Below are 19,738 nucleotides of genomic sequence, written 5' to 3'. Positions count from 1 at the left end.
TAAATTTAAACGGTAACCATGAATAAACAAAACATCAAGGATTTTATTTTTGTGCTTACCCCTACTTTTGTTCTACACGTTTTACTTTTAAAGATTTCAGTACCTAAAAACGCCAGAAATTTCACTATTTCTCGGCCAATACAATTTACAATAAACCAACTCTGTGTTTTCGCTTTCATTTTCAAGGGTAGCGACACCTGTGACAGAGTACACAAACTAATTTTATTTAGAAATTCTTGTAGAAGATAGAAACCGCTAAAATTCTGGTTTAAATATATAATATAATATAATATAACATGGAGTCGTGTGTAAAATGTTGTCATCTTACTTGAGGACACAAATTATAGAATTGTTAATAAATATTAATCTGAAAATTAAATACAAATGATCCTAAGTGTCCGTTCTAGTGAGTGAAGTAGTTTGGTTATTGTGCCTGACCTAGTTCCGTCGTAAATCCAATATATTGGCAGACTAACAGTATGGTTAAAATTGAGGTACTTTGGCATTTATTTAAATTATTCTTCTGTTCTCATGAGCATTGAAATTTATTTCACTCACTAGCGGGAACCATTGCGAATACATTGATATATAATAATATTCAATTATGTTAGTTTCTTCGATGATTTGTGTCCTCATCTGAAGCTCTGTTACATGGTAAAAATATACATACTAAATCGCCCCCTTAAAGGGTAATTCAAATAAACTTCTAAATTCTATCAACTTTTTTTATTCTCTCTAGAAAATAAAGTAAAAATACAAGAGCTAATAATAAAAAATATACTGCTTCCTCAAGTTAATTTTGCGCACCCGGTGTTAGCAAGGCGATAATAAAACTTGTACTCATTTGTCACAATATTAGTTTATTTAACCTTTTGTAACACAGACCACTAATTATAACTCACGATAATTCCAAATATCAATAAAATATGCAACAATTCCATTCAGTGTTATCAGCAACGCGGACCCTGAGCCTTTATTAAAATTTATGTGTCTGTTGAAGCGAAAAAGACCACAGTGTTCGTAAATCAGTGATAATCGAAACATTTCTTTGTTATGCTTTTAAAGGTGTCCCATTTGCTTCAAGGTATAAAAATTTTAGCACTTATTTATTTTTCATTTAAAATCGGACCTCCCTAAAAAGGTGCCAATGAAAAACACCCTTCGGCCTTGCATTAACTTCCTCTTCCTTGCTTCCAGATGAGTCACCGATCACTAAAGAGTGTAACAAACACTCAGGCAGTTTGGGTGTGCATGGCCCTAGCGCTTATCTTCCACATAACTTCCGGTAGCCCGGCCAACAGGTCGCCCCTTCTCACCCACCACCTCACCAAGAGGTCCTTCTTCGACATACAGTGTAAGGGGGTGTACGACAAAAGCATCTTCGCCAGGCTGGACCGCATCTGCGAAGACTGCTACAATCTCTTCAGGGAGCCCTCTATCCACTCGCTATGCAGGTAAGAAGAGTAAAAGGTCCGACGTTTGGGACCGCTAAAAAGCCTATTTCAGATCTACCTGCAAACGTTTGTGTAAAAACGGTTTGTTCGGGATGCCTTCTTGAATCCAGAAATATGTAGACAATAGTTTGAAATATTGAAACAGAAATGGTCAAGACTAACAAAAAATTTGTTATGAACGTTTGGTTTTGATGTCTAGCAAATGTTTTTTTTGTGCATCCCGCATTTATTTAAAAACATTTGCATGTGAACATTGTTTGTAGGTCTGGGCTAGACTTTGTATATAATTTAAATGTTTTAATTTGTTCCATTATTAAGAAATATCGATTGCAAGAATAAGAATGTATCTGAATCAAATGTTTGTAAGCAAAATGCAGCAAAATGTTTCCAATTAACGAAATAACAGCTGTATTATTGTCGTCATTTTAAGATAAACTCTCCAGTGTCTCTGTTGAAAAATCTTCCTATTGCGAAATATCAACTGTTTTCATGAGGAGGGAATCTTCCAACAACAATGCAATGACATAAATTAAATTTTAATAATTGTTTGCTGAGTGTTTTCAAAATGACCGGGAAGTTTTAATTTAGCGAACAAGTTGCTATTAGTGTTAAATTTCTGTGACACAGAAGAAGTGTTGAAGAATATCGGAGAAGATTTCCCAATCGTGTAATCCCCCATAAACACTTGAAGATATTTAAATAAATGTGAGATTTCTTTTAAATTTCAACAGCCTGTATCTAGTAGCTTTGGACGTTAGACACTTGATTCAGTTTTTTTTTTTTGTCTAAAATGAAACAAATACTTTCCTGAACTGATAATATAGACGTAGAAAGCGTCCTAAATAATATAAATAAAGCCTGCAATGCATATGCAAAACGAATGTGAATCTAAATCTAAAATTCCCGGTTGTGAGTTTACACATCTTGTATCATATCCGATACTCTTTCTGCGAACGGCAGGATTACTACGAACATTACAATTATAAGATCGACTTCTTGCGTACAAGGTCATTTTGTTCAAGGTCGATTCGTGTTATATTTTTAAACAGAAAAATAACCAGCAAGGTTATGGGAATAGAGACGAAATGGTCTAAGATCGTTCAGGTTTTGTAACCGCATCTTGTCGGACGATTTGACCAAGATTTCACGTGAACTAGATTTAAAATTTGGGTGAAGTAATGGTCTCCACCACAATGCCACCTTCCAGTGAGCATAACTCTTATGGTGTCCGTGTACGTACAATTTATAATTCCCGGTATAGGCCGTCTACATATTTTGCTATAAATAACGGTCTCGCGTGACCAAATAAAATAGTAAATTCGCTAGAACCGTCGAGAGGCATTTCCGGATGTGGTTAAAGCATCAGCGTTTTGAGAAAATTATTGTTATCGGAACAAGTAGAAGTACCTACCTAGATAGTGAACATTCCACGCTGCGATGTTTTTTTTTTTGTATCCGGAATAATCACGATTCCACGTCGTCTATTATTATGTTGTCTAAAAAGAGTATCTAATTTCCATCTGACTCTTTTCTTTAGTCTCAAGTTTACTTTTAATTAGTATCAAATAATTACACATCATTAGTGTTTTAAATAAAATTAAATCACATTAAATTTGTTATCAAATTTCCAATAGAGAGATCCAATCAAATAGAAGTGGACTTGTCAAATTATCAAGATTACATTAATAAAAATTTGTAGTGTTTTGGCATTAATAACTATTCTACAATGAAAATTAACACGAACTTTACTGCAGAAGCAATATCGCTCTCTTTGCAGGCCACTGATGCCTTCATTTAGAAATACTTCTAAATGAAGGTAACCGACTAAATTTTTAAAACAAAAAACCTACAGCATGAAACTTTTTTATTTTATAAAGTGTATTTTTCTGATAATTTACATATTTTTTTATATTTTTCGGCGCGGTCATTCAATTGTTATAAACAAAAAAGTTGTAAAAAGCTTATTTAGTTTAGTTTTGGTAGGTATAACTTTCAAGTCAATTTTAGTCATTTATAAAACCAAAAATCGAATATTTAAATTTTACTAATTGCAAAAACCTTACACCGGCTACAGAACCAAATAAAATGATCTTTTGAACATTTGTACTGTTAACATATATCGATTAAATAAATCATAATAATGTTTATTGTAAATGTAAGCTAATCTAAGACACTGTAAAAAGAAAATTTAAATTTGAAGTGTTATCTTAATTTTCTTTAAAATATTTTTTTTACTCGGTTTAGACCTTCAATAAAATGATTGACTCATACCAAAAAAATATATCTTAAAGTAGAAAATCTGCCGATTATCATGCCTTTTTTAGAATTAAAATCTGTTCAGTAGTTTTTGAGAAAAAAAATCCGAAAATTTGTCGATTTCGTCACTTTTTTCACATTAAATTGTAAATATATCGAAAACGAACCATTCGAATTTTTGTCAAAGAACAACAAGTGTTTATTTTCCATTTCACAATAAAAGCCAATTTTTCAAAGCCATTCGGCGAGTATTTTTTTTTACAACTTTTTTGTTTATAACAATTGACTAACCACGCCGAAATATATAAAAAAAATATATGTAAATTATCAGAAAAATACACTTTATAAAATAAAAAAAGTTTCATGCTGTAGGGTTTTGTCCGTTCATGCCTTTTTTTTTAGGGGTGAACCGCTCGCCTATTAATACGTTGACACTTTCAATTAACGCTGAGATAAAAGAAAAAAAACACCAATAGTATGGAATTTTAGTTGAGCTTCCTATTAAGAATTGGCGCGGTTAAAGCATCTATCTAAACGTCTAAAGTCTATCTAACTCATGTCCGGTATGGATGGCCTTCGATGCTTTACAAAAATTTAATGTAAATCAGTCGTAGTGAAAATCGATAAACTCACTTTCGTATGTTTACAAAAACACGAGTAGCTCTGCAGCAATTGAATATATGGACTTGAAACTCTGCATAGGTATCAAGGAAAAATTTCTTTACCACTTGACTGTATACCTTCTATCTGTTTATTTATTATTTTATTTTGAGTTGGGTGACTGGTTTGAGTTTTTATTTCCTTTATTTTCTTTATGATTTCTCTTGCAGGCAAGACTGTTTTACCACAAAGTTCTTCAAAGGGTGCATTGACACCCTGCAGCTTTCGGACGAGATGGAACAAATCAAGTCTTGGATAAAACAATTACACGGGGCAGATCCCGGGGTCTAGGTACACACAGCACGGCTTCCTGTTACGTCTAACACGATAACATAGTCTTAGCTCCTTTCCTAACTTAATATCTCCCTAATAACTACCCTTTCCTGTAACTGTGTTATTTTTACGACACTTTTACATTTTTTTTGTACGTTGCTTAATTTTTGGGATTTTTTTTTACTTACTCTATTTGGAATTATTTTTTTTACCATAAAAATTCGTGGCTGAGGTCTTATGCTGAAGAAAATTAAATTTTCAATTTTTTATAAATCGTTTATACATATTTTTACTAAAATTTATAAATTTTGAGTAAAAAAAATGTATTTATGATAAATTATAAGTACATTTACAGATGTATTTCGTATTTCACATAATCTTTAATTTTTTAATTAAGAAATAAGCCTCCGAACTTTTGTACTACAATTTTATTACACTAGCCGACAAAATGTGACTACCATACTATACTTTCCCGAAGGTTTACGACGCTCTAAATCTTAATCCGATCTAATCACTCCGTCACATTTAGTGGACTCGAGATAGATTTTGACTTCGTCAAAATTACGGGAAGGGAGAACTTTTTATTTTTCGCTTTTTAAAGTTGTTAGAAACAACATATAAAAAGTCACCAACTGTAGAGTGTACGCTAAATTATTTATTTAACAAATCAGTTGCAAAATTAGTTTTTGCAAAATATATATAAAAAATTTAATTAAAAAAAAAATTAACTGCACCATTCGAAAGAACAGGAAATTTTACATAAAAAATGTTAATAAATTTTTTTTCTAAAATGCGAATTGAGGGCTGTAGAATTTTTTTTCTAACGTACGAAAAATGAAACGCTCCCGAAGTGCGCGCGGCCCCGAGCGCGCTACACTAAATTTGTTATAACTTTTGATCTAATTGATCAAATCGACCTCGCAAAATTTAAATGAAAGAAGAGTCATCCGGCTATCAAAATTTTATGTCTTTAAACTTGAGAAAAAAAAAATATATAGTACCTACGTATACAAAGTTATGTCATTCTATAATTTTGTACAATAATAATAAAATAGTTGTCATTCTTTTAATTTTTAAAGTAAATATCTGTAACTTTCACAGATTACTCTTCAAATGACGATTGAAACAGTGAGCGATATGGAAAAAATCTTAAAAATTTAATTTGAAAAATATTGAGCCCAACATATTCAATAATTTAAAAAAAATCACAAATTGGACTTTTTAGGCCATACTTTATAGATCAAAAATTATAGTTGTAAATATGATATTGAAACTTTATGAGGACACTTTTTAAAGCTTAAAATGTCTACTTTAAGATGGTGCACTTTATTTTTCTTAAAAAATTAAATAATGGTTGAAAAAACAAAAAATAACAAAAAATAAAAATATTTCATGAAAAATCCGTGAGATTTATTGTTAAATAAAGTTTAATAATGTACAAAAAAATTTTTTTAAAAAACCATCAAAGGATTAAGTTAAGACCTTAAAAAAAGTAAATCCAGCGAAAAATATTTTTTTATTTATAGTAATAAGTGGAAAATTGTTATAACAGCAAAAAAATAACGTTTTTTGATGAATTGATTTAATATTCATTTTTAAAATATATATTCTGCATTTGAAATTGTGAATATAAATTCTCTTATTGATGTAGACATAGATATGAGTTTAATATATATACAGGGTGATCCATTAACGGTATCGAGCGGCTGTATATAGGAAACTAGACGTGCTACGATTATGGGGTAAAAAATCTATTAACAAATACGACCAAAAGAAATTGATTTAAAATATTTTGAAGTTTGTAACTTCACAGCTAGGGGGCACAACTGCTACAGTGTTACAGAAAATTGTCGATTATTTCGAAATTTAGCTCATATAACCTAACTTGCAAATACATTTTTAGTCAGCCATATTGGATCAGCCATTTTGAATTTTCATTTTCCGACTTCATATTCCTGTTCAGCGACATCGAAAACCCGTATATTGTCAATTTGAAAGAATTCGATTTAAAATTCATTGAATTATTTTAAATGTTCCTAAAAAAACTATTTATTATTCTTAAAACAATTAAAAACCAATTAGCGTACAAAAATAAGTTTATAACTTTTTTCTAATACTTATCTCCAAGTAATTTGAAAAGGTTTTAGAAAAATCCATGCTTCCCATAATTATTTCGAAATAATGCAAAATTTTAAGCTATCTTGACTCCACTAAATTAGGCTTTAGAAATACGGGTTACACCATGAAGTAATTTCACTGAACAAAACTTGTTACGGACCTGAAACTAATATTTACAAACGCCGTAGCAAGTTTTGTTGGGAAAATCACTTCATTATGTAACATAACCTCAAATAATAAAAAATATGGCTTTCTTCGCACGTTTAGGTTAGGTTAGCCTACGTGATTGAATAATTCTGAAGTCGGATTAGGATTTATTTTGAGCGTCACAAACTTTCGGAAAAGCATAGAATGTTTTCTTTCTTTCTTTAAAGTCGGTTTATGCTATCATTTATTCTAATACTTTTTCACTCCCTTTTTGAATTTTTAGTTTGTTTCTAAACGTTTTTGGGGTTCGATCTTTTACGTAACACTAAGCACATACGTAATACAGTGCTCATTTTTTATTATGCTGTGAAAAAACACCAGAATTTTCAGACTTTTTCATGGTGTCAAAGTTTTTAAATGAATATGCGCAATATGAGAAATATTTTTGAAACATAAAATTTGTTTTGTATACATTTTTGAGCAACGTCAACAATCATCAATGCACGTTTTTGATAACCTTATTGCGAAATGTAATATTACACATTTTTAAAGTAATGTTACATTTCTCCATTTTCCTTCTGTTTTAACTTAACAATTGTCTTCTTCTAGTAGTTTGGTAAATTTTTACAATTTATGATAAATAAAATATAAAATGGGTACACAATTAGAAGAAGGCAAGCGCAGTAAATGAGGAAACTAATGTATTTTTCGTCTGTTTAGATCCGAATGTTTTTCAACCAAATACTTCAAAGGGTGTGTCGAGAGCTTGCTGATGGTAGAAGATTGGCCAAAATTCGAAAAAATGATCGACTACTTGGCAAAGTGAATGTTTTCGAACGCCCATTGTCCTATGAATCTAGTCTTTAAAATAAATCACCAATATGCGATTAATGTATTATATTTTTAGGTATTCTGACAGAATTTGTGAATCTCTCTCTCTCTTCTACTTTGATTGGTCTACGATATTTATTTATTTCTATTTATCTACAGTTAAAATAGTCTTAGTTCGAGCCCAGTTCTTTTTACACGTTATTCGTCGAAGACCAAAGAAAGTAGAGCGCTAAAAATTTTATGAAATTATTTTTGCCGTCATGAAAATAATTGCATGAAAAGCAGGTGAACATCACTTCTTGAAAAGTATTAAATTGTCCGTACATAAATATATCAGTAGGGCCTTATTTATTTCACGCACCGAATATTGAATTATTTTTGACGGCTGGCGAAATAATTCAACATTTCTCATTATTATTTAATTCATTTTCATTCTGATATATTTATATTTCAAATTATTTATTTACTTTTGTTGAGATTATTTTTTATTAATTTAAGTATTTATGAATTCGTCTCCGAGGGAACCGCGGTACCGACGCCCGCCGAACCGAGCCGAACCAAATTCTTTTCCTTCCAGTTATACAGAACGGGCCTCGGTACCGGCTCTTCCTTTGCAGAATTGATGACATTCCAGTATCAGTATTGTATATGTAGAGGTTGTCATTACATGTTTCCGTTCCCACCCGGTGCCTCAAAACGTACTGTAGGATCCTAATAGTTTTTTTAGTTTCCATTAAAAAGATGAGTATTTTTGCTACCTGACACTTCCTTTACACTATTTTCGTAATGTACAAAAGGTCTCATAGCTGTAATAGGTCTGAATCGTACAAAACGTCTTTTTTTTCCAGTTTATTTTTTGTAATATTGAATTATGAACTAAACCGATCTTTTGATTTCTTTTGTAAAAATCATTTCCTACAAATGTGTTTATATGTATAGCTACTTACATATATTATATACTCGTTATATAAAATTTATTGTTTTTGTTGGTATGTGCGTTATTTCCGCAGCAACTGTGGTCGTATTGTACATGTAAAATACTGTGTAAATTTTAAAAATCTGTAATTGTTAAATGGCAGCTTCAATTAAATAGTCTATTAAAATATTTTGAAAATTACACAAACCTATTATTTCAAACACCTCATTACTGCTTCACCTCACCAAATAAGATAACGTGAAAATAGCTGAAAATTAAAAATCATGGTAGTAGTATTTTTGTATGGAAAATATTACCGTAAAACAAAATCCATAGAAGACAGGGAATATTAACGGCATTTTGAGTAAGTATTCGAAATTTTCGGTCTACTGACACAAGGTATTACCATTAGACCAAGCAAATTAAATTTTTACTCGAAAAAAGTCCTATCCGCTAGATTATTGTAAAATTGTCTAAAGGAACACAATACAAGACATCTCTCATCTCGCGAGTCAAAAACTTTTATTAGCTAACTTTTCTATTTAAACAAATAAGTGAGGAAAACAGTTTTTTCACTTTGCAGAAAAAAACCATCAATTTTAGCGAAAAGTGACTCACAGACAGCTTGAAGGGAGTAAAATTATCTACAAAATGAGACTAGACTGGTTAAATTAAAATCGGTTAATAAATAAAAAAGTTATTGCAAAAAAACAAGAAAAGTGACCATTTTTTAATTTGTTTATAACTATCGCATTTATTGTTAAAATATTTAAAAAAGAATTGTTGAAGAAGAGTTGAAGTATTTGAATTTATTGAAAAATTCTCAAATTTAAAAAATATTAATAAAAATAATGCGGTCCATAAAATTACAATTTTAATTTCTTGGAATTTTAATATATAAGGTTTTTTTATTATATTCATAACTAATTTTATACAAAAAAATTTTTGCAACAATCAAAATTATTTAAAAAAATAATCACAACCATTTTCAATACAATATAACACAACAAATTAAAATTAAAAATTTTTCTATTTTTATGAGAAATAATTGAAAATAACTTGTGAATTTTTACTTTAATTTTACATTTAAATCGTAATTAATAGCTAACAAAATATTGAAAAAACAAGTTTACTTTGCTTTAATATGTAAAAAATAATAACTTTTTAAATGAACGATAGCTTCATTTACTTATTTAATAATAGTAAAATAATTATGAAATTGATATTTTAATTAATATTTCGTTTAACAATAATTTTTGTGACATTTTTGTAAATTAAAAAAAAATAAGTATAAAAAGATGCATTTTTTCTGGGGTTCAGGGCTGTTCTACGAATTCGTAAATATTCCCATTGTTATTTTTTCGTCGAGCTACCCCAGTTTAAAAAAAAAAAATAAGTTTCTACGATGAATAGAAGCCGAGATATTTCAAAATTTATAGCGCGCATCAATTTGAACTTAACTGGAATTAACTTTTCTCGCGCGCGCGACTCGCTTGGCCGAGCTTCCGCAACCACCACGCCACCGGACAGTTTACTTAGCGAGTACCTTCTCTTTAAAGGGCTCGTGAGTAGTTAATTTTCCACATTTTCAATGGAATTCATTGGAAATCGTAGTTTACGTCGTAAACTTTATTTTGCGAAAAATTCAAGTGTTAATGTTTATAAACAATTGCGCTACCAGCTATCCATTGTATCTATTTTCGGTGAGGTAGCGTAAATGGCAACAATTTTATTCAAATTGTTTAAAAGCGAAAAACGCACGATTTTTTAATGCACAATTTGAGAATGTTAATATCAAAAAAACGGTGATATATTTTAATAGGTGGCTTAATTACGTCTTTAAGATTAAAATGACGCTTTCAGAATCTTGTTTGGTTGAAAATTAACGCCTGTACAGAAGCTTAAAGTTCATAACTTCCGGAGCCTCCGTATAAACAAATAGAATTGTGCGAAAACTATTGCACCTACAGCGCCCACTTTTGGCACACTTTTGAAGTATGACAAAACCCTCAACTTGTCATAGGTTTTATAAAATTTTAACAATAAATGCGATAGCTATAAACAAATTAAAAAATGGGCACTTTTCTTGTTATTTTGCAATAACTTTTTTGTTTATTAACCGATTTTAATTTAACAAGTCTCATTTTATAGATAATTTTATTCCCTACAATCCGTCTGTGAGTCACTTTTCGTTAAAATTGATGATTTTTTCTGCAAAGTGAGAAAACTATTTTCCTCACTTATTTGTTTAAATAGAAAAGTTAGTTAATATTCATTCAGAACTCATTTAGAACTTTAGACAATTTTACAATAATCTCGCGGATATGACTTTTTTCGAGGTTCTCTTTTATTTTCGCTAATTTTCCTGGTGTAACGGAATATTACGAGATTTTTAGTAAGTATTTGAAATTTTCGGTCTACTGGCACAAGGTATTACCATAGAAAAAAACAAATAGTACAATCATTGAACCTTTTCACCTCCCAATTCTTTGAAAACATCCCCCTACAAGATGCTGAAGAGTTTTTGGGACTCGCATTAGGCTTTAGAAAGCCTAGTTTTTTAATTGTTAATAAAGCGCTATGAGCCGCGCGCGCGCCTCTCTCATACGCCGATTCGCTATTTCGTCTAAGAGAAAAGGTCAATGAACATTACTGACAGCGCCGATTGACGCTTCCACCCTGTTGGGGCTGTCGGGGGTGGAAATTTGTTTTCAAAAATAACGTTGGAAATCGATAGAGAATCAAATTTTGAGCAAAAAATATTCGAAGAATTTTTTCGAGAAATCAATAGTATTTTACTCACGATTGAAAACTTGTAATTTTGAGTGAAAAAAAAAAAAACACTTTTTCAAAGTATTTTTCGCGAAAAACTAAAAAACTGCGCATTTTATTTATAAAAAGCTTATAAATAAACAAAGAAAATGGTTTTTTAAAAACTGTTGTACGTCCTATACAAAGCGAAATATGGTTAGTGGAAGGGGACTTGTTTTGGGAGGAATACTCGAATCGATGTATTCAATAATTTTACGTGTATAACGCTCCAGGAATTTTTTGTAGTACTCAAAATGAGCACTTATAAAAATTAATTAAAGCAAAATTGAAGGAGTTATCGTAAAAAACCGATGGGTTGCTCACATTTTTTAAGGAAAAATGAGCAGTAAACGCTGTACCATTTCCATCAGAATTAAAATTAATCGTATACGCTTTATAATTAGTTTTGTTTTAGTGTTTTTCATACGATCCTGAAGTTAGACCGGTTTAGAATGCGTATTTTTTTAATAATGTACGATAAAAGTTGAAAACGTATTTTTCATTATTCAAAAAAAAAATGCCTTATGCCTTATTTATATAATAACTCCGAATGAATAGACAACAAAATGTAGCTTTTTTTTTCAACAAATATTTTGCTCTTTTTTATTCCTATAGCATAAAAAATAAAGGAGATATCGCCGCTTGAAGTATCCATTTTAGTGAAAAAACGACCTGTCTGGAGCTTTTCGATCCTTTCCCTTTAAAAAACGAAGGACTTAAAAGATTTTATATGCAAACGATAATTTTTTTAGCACAGGGGTGATTTATAAGGGTTGAAAAGTGTTATGAGATACAAATTCTTTCATAAGCAATGAGGGAATTTTTATTTTAAATAATTGCACCGTTAAAGCTGGGGTGGTTTTTACGGGTTGAAAGTGAAAAATTATTTTATTACCTATAAATAAAGGGTCGAAAAGATCAAATATATCATACATGTTCGAGAACATGGAACATTATTTAATCTTTGTGCTTGAACAAGATTTTTACAAAATAAAATAAAATTGCGTAAAACTTAATTTTTTTCACTTAGGGGTAGTTTTTACCCCTAAAAAACAAAAAGCGTCAATCGGGCTTATGTCACTTTTGAACTTGAGCCTAAGATGAGCCTTATTCTAAATTTTCATAAATACAGTGCCATCTAACGACCTTCTGGAACTCTTTCCAGCATTGTAATGTAAACAAAAAGTTATAGATGCCGCCTTGGTCGAAGATATATTTATTGTATCATTTTGCATCTTTTTTTAACATGCATATTAAAGTAAGACAAAAAACCTTCTTGTATATGTACGCTCCATGCATTTTGGTGCTTTGTTTCTCTCTCTATGGTTTTGTGTCGAAACCACAAATGGTTCAATTATATTTTTATTAATTAATGGGAGATTATTTCATTTAACATACAATTCGAGAAATAAAAATGAAGAAATATGCCAAACTAACTGATTTTTAGTGTAATATGTATACATATAGGTAAGAAATTTTGGTAACATAATTCATAAACTTTTATTTTATTACTTTTTAGAATTTTGTTAGAAGTACCTATTTATTACATAATTGTGGCAGATCGACATACAAAATAAAAAAGGTCACGCAGTCAGCAACTTACCGATAATATTAGATCTTTTTTCTGGGGTGGGCCGTACAATACCCCTGCTCCCCGTTAGATACGCCTATGATTATAATTAATATAGAGTCAAATGTAAAAAGTGTTAATTTCATAAAATCTAATTCATATGAATTTAAATGTTATATAGCCATTATACTATCTTTATATAGGATGTTTCGGTTTATGTTCCGATTATTCCTTCATAGGATTTTTTAGTGTTGATATTTGAAAAAACATATTTTATAAAATATTTCCGATTTTTATGAAATTATATTTATCGATTTGTCTGATTAAAATTGAACATTTACTACATGCAATTATAATGTCACTGCTTGTAAAGAAAAAAAAAATAAATTGAGTAGTTTTATTTGAAGTACAATTGAAGCATAGGGAAGCACCTGTGCTCAACATTATTTTTTATACTGGATGTCTATCCCGCTTTTGTCCGAAATAAAATTTTCAATTACTTTTTCCATTAAAATTTAGCATCTTTTCACCATTGATTTTTCAATAGATAGCATTGCAAGTGCTGTAAAACCCTCTTTACAATCCACGAGTAATTTAAACTTTTACAATATTTTAAAAAACACAAGAAACAATACGCAGGTAACAAAATTTTACACCACAAATGTAAACGAATTACGTTTAACAAGAAATAAAAGCGGTGAATTTGGTTACTGGCGGACGAAGCAGAGCTCGGACTAAATATGGGCTACTCCCACTCCGTCTTTCACTGCTGCACGACGGTAACCATGACCACCGCTGTAAACACTTTAGAAGCGAGATGTGAGAAGTCAACGTATTCAGTGCTGTTCAAATGAATTTTGCAAGTTGAGTTAAATTGACTGCATCACAAATTTAACATTTCCTTTCCATTTTATATGTATTGTAAACTAAATTTTTTTAGTTTTGAAAATTTATTATGCTTTTGTAGAATGTATTCTAGTTGTATCATTGTATTTTCTTAAAGTGTGTAAAAATCGAGGCAATTGTGCATAAAAACAATTTATTTCTAAAAATATACGTACATACAATTTGTCTACACGTAAATATCACAAAAATTAAACGAAACAATGGTAAAATTGCTCGTTGAAATGTTAATTAAAGAGGGGCATTCGAGGTAGAACTAAAACGTTAGTATCAAATCTAACACTACATTTATATTGGTCCTAGAAATCTCTAACTATCCAATATAGTTAACGGGAACAAAGCAAAGACGTCTCAATTGCGGATGCGTGAATTGAAAGCTTCAAAAAAATTTTTCCGACTAGAAACCTAAACAATACCAAAAAAAGGAGCATGAGGTGATTCTTATTTAAAATTGGTACTAAATACATTTTCCACAAAATGTGTTTTTAAAATCTACTTATCGATTTCAAGTATAAATCTACAAATAGTCTTCTTTTTAAAGTCCCAACATCTCTTTCTGAACCTTAACATAATCCATAACTTTTTCAACAGGACTTTTCTCCTTCATCAATACCCTGGCTGCTTCCTGAAACTTGTCCTCGTTTCTTCTCAGGTACATTATGGCATCACGTCTTAATTGCTCTAATTTCTGGGAATCCGTTTCCACCATGCTTAGCATTTCCGTTAAGTAGGGATTGAACCGGTAGTAAACATCACCTGGGAGTAGATCATTCAACATGGTATGAACACCTAAAATTGAATTTTGAAAATAGTTCGTCCTCATTTTCTACTTCAAAATTATATCACAGCCGTGTTCCTGGTAGGCATGATGTACAGTAGGTCTAAGTTGAAAAAAATGAAGAAATGTAAATTGAAGAACTACTATGACAAATAATCGCGAGTATAACAGACGTATCTATCAAATAAAACGTCGTATGTCGTCGTGAGCGAATTGCATGAAAAAACTTTAAAATGAGATTACACTCGACATTTAGTCCAACTAAATTACACTTGGAGAAAAAAAAATTGTTACCTGGACTTAATAGGTGGAAATGGTAAAAGGGCTTATAATAAAACTAAAAAAAATAAATGCGTGAGCAGGGCCGGCGGAGAGTTGATTTGGGGGGTTGAAAAGTTGAAAAATTGTATCATAGGGATTTCTGGCGAAAGTTGACGTCAAACAAAAAAATATCCAATACAAAAGTTGTAGATCATGCAAAAATCTACAACTTTTGTAGAGGTCACTTTTTAACATTACCTCAAAATTTCCGAGAAAAATGCGAAAAACTGTTTTTTTTTCTGAATTTTCGTTTTTTATTTCTCATTTCCGCAAAAATAATTTAATTTTGACGAAACTTGCTGAAAGTATACCTTTCTCTGTCTTAAATAACCTCAAATTTTTGTAGATAAAAAAATGAAGAAGTTTTTGAGATATTAATTTTTTTCGGCCTGAAACACTTTTTTTTTCAAAGAAAAACTCTACTTAAAAAAATCATCGTACAAAGTTCTGCCGGTAATCATTTTTTTCACTTTGACATATACTTTTTGGAGAAATAAAAAAATTTGTAATAACAGTTCAAAGACATGCTCAAAAGTACAAAAAAGTAAAAAATGACTTGCAGCAATGAATTTTTCAGTAATTGTTGATAATTTGTTTAAATTAAAAAACATTCAAAAACTGATTACACCATTCAATTCTACGGAGAAAAATAAAAAAAACTATCTCGTTGTTTCGCCCACAACTTTATTTTTGTACAGTATTGCTATAAGCATCTAAGTCGAATTACAAATGCACAAATGATAAATTATCTCTGGATGATTTGAGATTTCAGCAATACAAAGTATTAACTGCAAAGTCTACTGTTGACGCGAAATCCGAGAGAGAGGAGAGAATAAAAGTCAATACATCACACAAAACATCCAAAACATTTTTTTAATCCATAATTTAAAAAGTTGTACCTAATAAAAAAATAATACGAATTTATGAAATATTTTATTATTTCTAATTAGTATTGCTAATAGTGTAATGCGCCCGTCGCAATACCCCCTGCTTAGTTGTAAAATAGATTGTAGTTGTAAATAGATTAGTTGTAGATATTAAGTGGTGGTGTGAAGTGCGCGAGCAATGGAAAAACGATGGAGAGAAGGCGGGGAGATTGACGGAAAGGAAAAAAAGTCAAGAGATTGACGGAAGAGAGGTGAAAAATCAGGAGCCTGGAGGAATCAGCTGCTGTGTAGCTTCTCCAGGAGATTGCTGACAATCGAGATCCTCCGGGAAAGCTTAAGAGGTGGTCANGTCGGATTGCAAAAATGTTGACGCCATTGTATAGAGCGAAAAAAGTGGCATTGTAAATATGTAATTTATTTTAAAATTCATTTTCAAATAAAGCCAGAAAAAATTAAACAATTTTGCAAAATTTCGGGTTTTTCCGGATATCTCCGGAACTACCCGGAATTCTAAAACTTTCTAAACAGCATATTGTTAAGTATAAAAAAACACAACTTTTTTCTAATCTGAGACACCCCGTATCTCTTACCGTTTCCGAGATCCTAATGGTATCCCATCCTTATTTTGGACACACTGTATATTTATGAATTCATCAAACTTTAAAAAAAATAAGTACACTAATCGATCCTACGAAAAAAAAATATTTATTTTATTTATTCACTATTCGACTTATGTTTATAGCAATACTGTACAAAAATAGTTTTGGGTCAAACACTGAGACAGTTTTTTTTGTATTTTTTTCATACAATTGGATAGTGTAGTCAGTTTTTATTTTTTTTTTAAATTTAAACAAATTATCAACAATTACTGAAAAATTAATTGCTGCATAATTTTTTACTTTTTTGCATTTTTGAGCATGTTTTTGAACTGTTATTACAGATTTTTTTATTTCACCAAAAAGTATGTCAAAAAAAAAATGATTACCGGCGGAACTCTGTATGAGGATTTTTTTAAGTAGAATTTTTCTTTGAAAAAATAGTGTTTCAAGCCGAAGAAAATGAATATCTCAGAAACTTCTTGATTTTTTCTATCTAAAAAAATTTGAGGTTATTTAATACAGAGAAAGGTAGATATACTTTCACCAAGTTTCGTCAAAATTAAATTATTTTTGCGGAAATGAGAAAAAACGAAAAATCAGAAAAAAAACAGTTTTTCGCATTTTTCTCGGAAATTTTGAGGTTATGTTAAAAAGTGACCTCTACAAAAGTTGTAGATTTTTGCATGATCTACAACTTTTGTATTGGATACCTTTTTGTTTGACGTCAACTTTCGCCAGAAATCCCAATGATACAATTTTTCATAACTTTTCAACCCCCCAAATCAACCCTCCGCCGCCCCTGCTCACGCATTTATTTTTTTTTCGTTTATTATAAGCCCCTTACCATTTCCACTTATAAAAGTCCAGGTAAGAATTTTCTTTTTTTTTTCCCTCTAAACGAGTTATTTTGATCGGTCTAATAGGGTGCCATTTAAAGTTTAAGGGTATTGTACGCCCCCTGCTTAAGGGGTAGCTTCCAAGACACCAAAACCTACGCCATCATGTGCCCCTTTGAAAAGAAAATGGACATGTTAGTTTTTTTTTGTTTTTTTTTTTAATTCCGATATTTTCCACGTGGAAACTTTTAATTGGAACACCCTGTATTTTAACACAATTACTTTTGCTGTTTTTCGTGAAATATTTTTTAAATCATTTCAAGTTTTTAATAAAAAGTACTTTTTGGTTGCTATTTTTTAGAGCACTATGTTCAGTTTGTGAATAAGGCTCACCTTCTGTATCCGTGGCACTGTCTAAAATCTTATAAAACTTATTCGCCCAAGACGTACTGCTAGACGCGTTATCCTCTTTTTCCAACTGTTTAGAAAATTCCACGGGAGACGGTACAGTACGACCAGTACCAAATGACATGACGCACTGTATCGGAGTATTTGGCCATATCAACTTCACTTCATGCAGGGCTATAGCCGTCGGATTGTTAACGAGAATCCCACCATCCTACAAGAAATAACAAAACAGTACATTCTCAAATTTTTTTATACATTTCTACATACCTGATGCAAAAGATTGCCCAATTTGAATTCTTCGAAGTACGTGGGAGCAGCAGCCGAGGCTCTCGCCGCTTGCCACACTTCGCAATCGCTGTTCCCTAAATACTGAGACTGGAACTTCCACGGCAATGCATAATTTCGAAATACGAATGCCGACACACGTTCACGGTTCACGACGGCAGAAACCGCACACAACTGAAATGATTACAACTTATTTTAATAAGTTCAACTTATCAAGTGTATGTACCTTTGGGCAACTGGAATTCCTGGCGGTGCCAATGAGAGAGAAGGTGCCTAAATGCTCTTTTAGTTTCTTCTCCCACAGTGCGGTATCATAATACGAGTGGCTCCAAACCAAGTTTCCCGTGCCGCGCCACGAAGACTGCTTAAAAACCTCCTTACTTAGTTTCTCGTACCCATGAGAAATTTCATCCAAGCTACGATGATGTATACCTATCAAAAGAACAAAAATTAATTGCGCTTTTATTGATCGTCTGTTTGTACACACTTACCTATTGAGAAGGAAAGGATAGCACCCGTGCTGACCCCACAGAAAAAATCAAACAATTCATACACTTTCTTCCCCGTCAACTCTTCCAGTTTCTTTAACATTTCTAGAACAAGTAGTCCTCTAATACCGCCTCCATCGATAGAAAGAATTCTTATACCTTTCTTAGGAACAGGGTCTGCGTAACCTAAAATTGCCAGAGCCTCTCTTATAGCGCCCTGAATTAATTCGTTTTTTCTTTCCCTTCTTATGAATAATAACAAACGGACTGCTCCAACCTTTAAACCAAGTAAAAATGATACGGCACATAAATAAAAATCTAATAGTTACCTTGACTGCCTTGTTTTTTATTTCGGGGTATTGCTTCAAATAACGTATTAATTCTTCTATTGCCTGTAAAACTGATTCTTCGGATTTTGCAAATTCTAAAATGTGAAGTACTCGGTCGATTCGAGATAAAATCTCAGTCTAAAAAATTGTTATTCATTTCTAAAGCTTCTAAACTTTAAACTATTTCTTATTACCTCTGAGACAACAGTGGTCTGCTTCCATTTCAGTACCACAGCTTTATTTGTTTTGGTTTCATCGTTAGTGACTACTTTATTTTTTAAACCGTGAAAAACACTTGGAAGGTGCAATTCTTCGTTTCTTTCAGTGTTAGTTTTATGCTTATTTAAGGTAGATCCAGTTTCAAAATACTTGATTACATTATTGCTGTATAAAGATGGTGGTAATTTCTGAATTAGTTGAAGAAAATCTTTGCTAAATGTGTTCTGAATTGATTTATCACCGGTAATTTTTGACACTGCATCTTTCAAATTATTTAAAATTTTCCACTGGTTAAAAGACATTTTATAAATACTATCCTGATTTTTAAACCCAATTTGGACTAATACGTTGTAATATGTATATACTCTTGAAAATACCTAAAGGTAAAGTAAAACCCATTTTATGTTAGAATGGTTAATGTGAAGTAACAGCTGCAGAAAACCACTTTTAACTTACTTATAAAATTTAATTTAACACATTTTTTGGCTTACGTACTTTTAATTACATTTTGTCTATTTCCATATTAAACGTCAACGTCAAATTGTAATCCAAATTCGTAATTCCACTATTGACAATCTGAAAAATAGTAGTGAAGTTAGTTTTTTCTTCTTCTTTGAAGATCTGTTGGCTTTTGTTTAGTGTTCTAAGC

At 31.1% G+C, this 19,738-nt stretch overlaps 2 protein-coding genes across 6 annotated transcripts in view; one reads left to right on the top strand and one right to left on the bottom strand.

The window, feature by feature from the left end:
- The window catches only part of LOC108913333 (ion transport peptide-like), a 90,738-nt gene extending 81,882 nt beyond the window's left edge, over positions 1-8,856 (top strand). For 3 of the 4 annotated variants that reach the window (XM_018718870.1, XM_018718871.1, XM_018718869.1), the window contains exons 2-4: positions 1,198-1,454; positions 4,541-4,661; positions 7,629-8,856. In XM_018718870.1, the coding sequence (XP_018574386.1) occupies positions 1,198-1,454; positions 4,541-4,661 (378 nt within the window). In that variant the 3' untranslated portion in view covers positions 7,629-8,856. Of the gene's footprint in view, positions 1-992; positions 1,085-1,197; positions 1,455-4,540; positions 4,662-7,628 lie in introns of those variants that run through there. The other variant, XM_018718872.1, reaches the window with a different exon arrangement.
- Positions 8,857-13,931: 5,075 nt separating this feature from the next.
- LOC108913334 (calcium-independent phospholipase A2-gamma-like) lies at positions 13,932-19,672 on the bottom strand. 2 transcript variants are annotated; one of them, XM_018718874.2, is made up of 8 exons: positions 19,585-19,672; positions 19,065-19,466; positions 18,871-19,008; positions 18,545-18,818; positions 18,280-18,485; positions 18,036-18,227; positions 17,754-17,979; positions 13,932-14,728 (listed from the first exon to the last, which is right to left on the bottom strand). In XM_018718874.2, the coding sequence occupies exons 2-8, from the start codon at positions 19,389-19,391 to the stop codon at positions 14,475-14,477; spliced, it is 1,617 nt and encodes a 538-aa protein (XP_018574390.1). In that variant the 5' UTR covers positions 19,392-19,466; positions 19,585-19,672; the 3' UTR covers positions 13,932-14,474. The 2 variants fall into 2 exon arrangements, with proteins under 2 accessions (XP_018574390.1, XP_018574389.1); XM_018718873.2 differs by having other exon boundaries at positions 19,065-19,657.
- Between the last annotated feature and the right edge of the window lie 66 nt (positions 19,673-19,738).

Source organism: Anoplophora glabripennis, unplaced genomic scaffold (genome assembly GCF_000390285.2).
Source record: "Anoplophora glabripennis isolate ALB-LARVAE unplaced genomic scaffold, Agla_2.0 scaffold426, whole genome shotgun sequence".
Classification (NCBI taxonomy): domain Eukaryota; kingdom Metazoa; phylum Arthropoda; class Insecta; order Coleoptera; family Cerambycidae; genus Anoplophora; species Anoplophora glabripennis.
The sequence above is the reverse complement of the archived record's forward strand: the minus strand, read 5'-3'. Positions and strand labels throughout refer to the sequence as shown.

What these genes read in the sequence shown, in the direction of transcription:
- LOC108913334 (XM_018718874.2), bottom strand. Translation starts at nt 19,391, where the DNA reads ATGTCTTTTAACCAGTGGAAAATTTTAAATAATTTGAAAGATGCAGTG. An exon ending in TATCCTTTCCTTCTCAATAG is followed by an intron (nt 18,486 to 18,544) that starts GTAAGTGTGTAC and finishes TTCTTTTGATAG; the next exon opens with GTATACATCATCGTAGCTTG. An exon ending in GGAATTCCAGTTGCCCAAAG is followed by an intron (nt 18,228 to 18,279) that starts GTACATACACTT and finishes TAATCATTTCAG; the next exon opens with TTGTGTGCGGTTTCTGCCGT.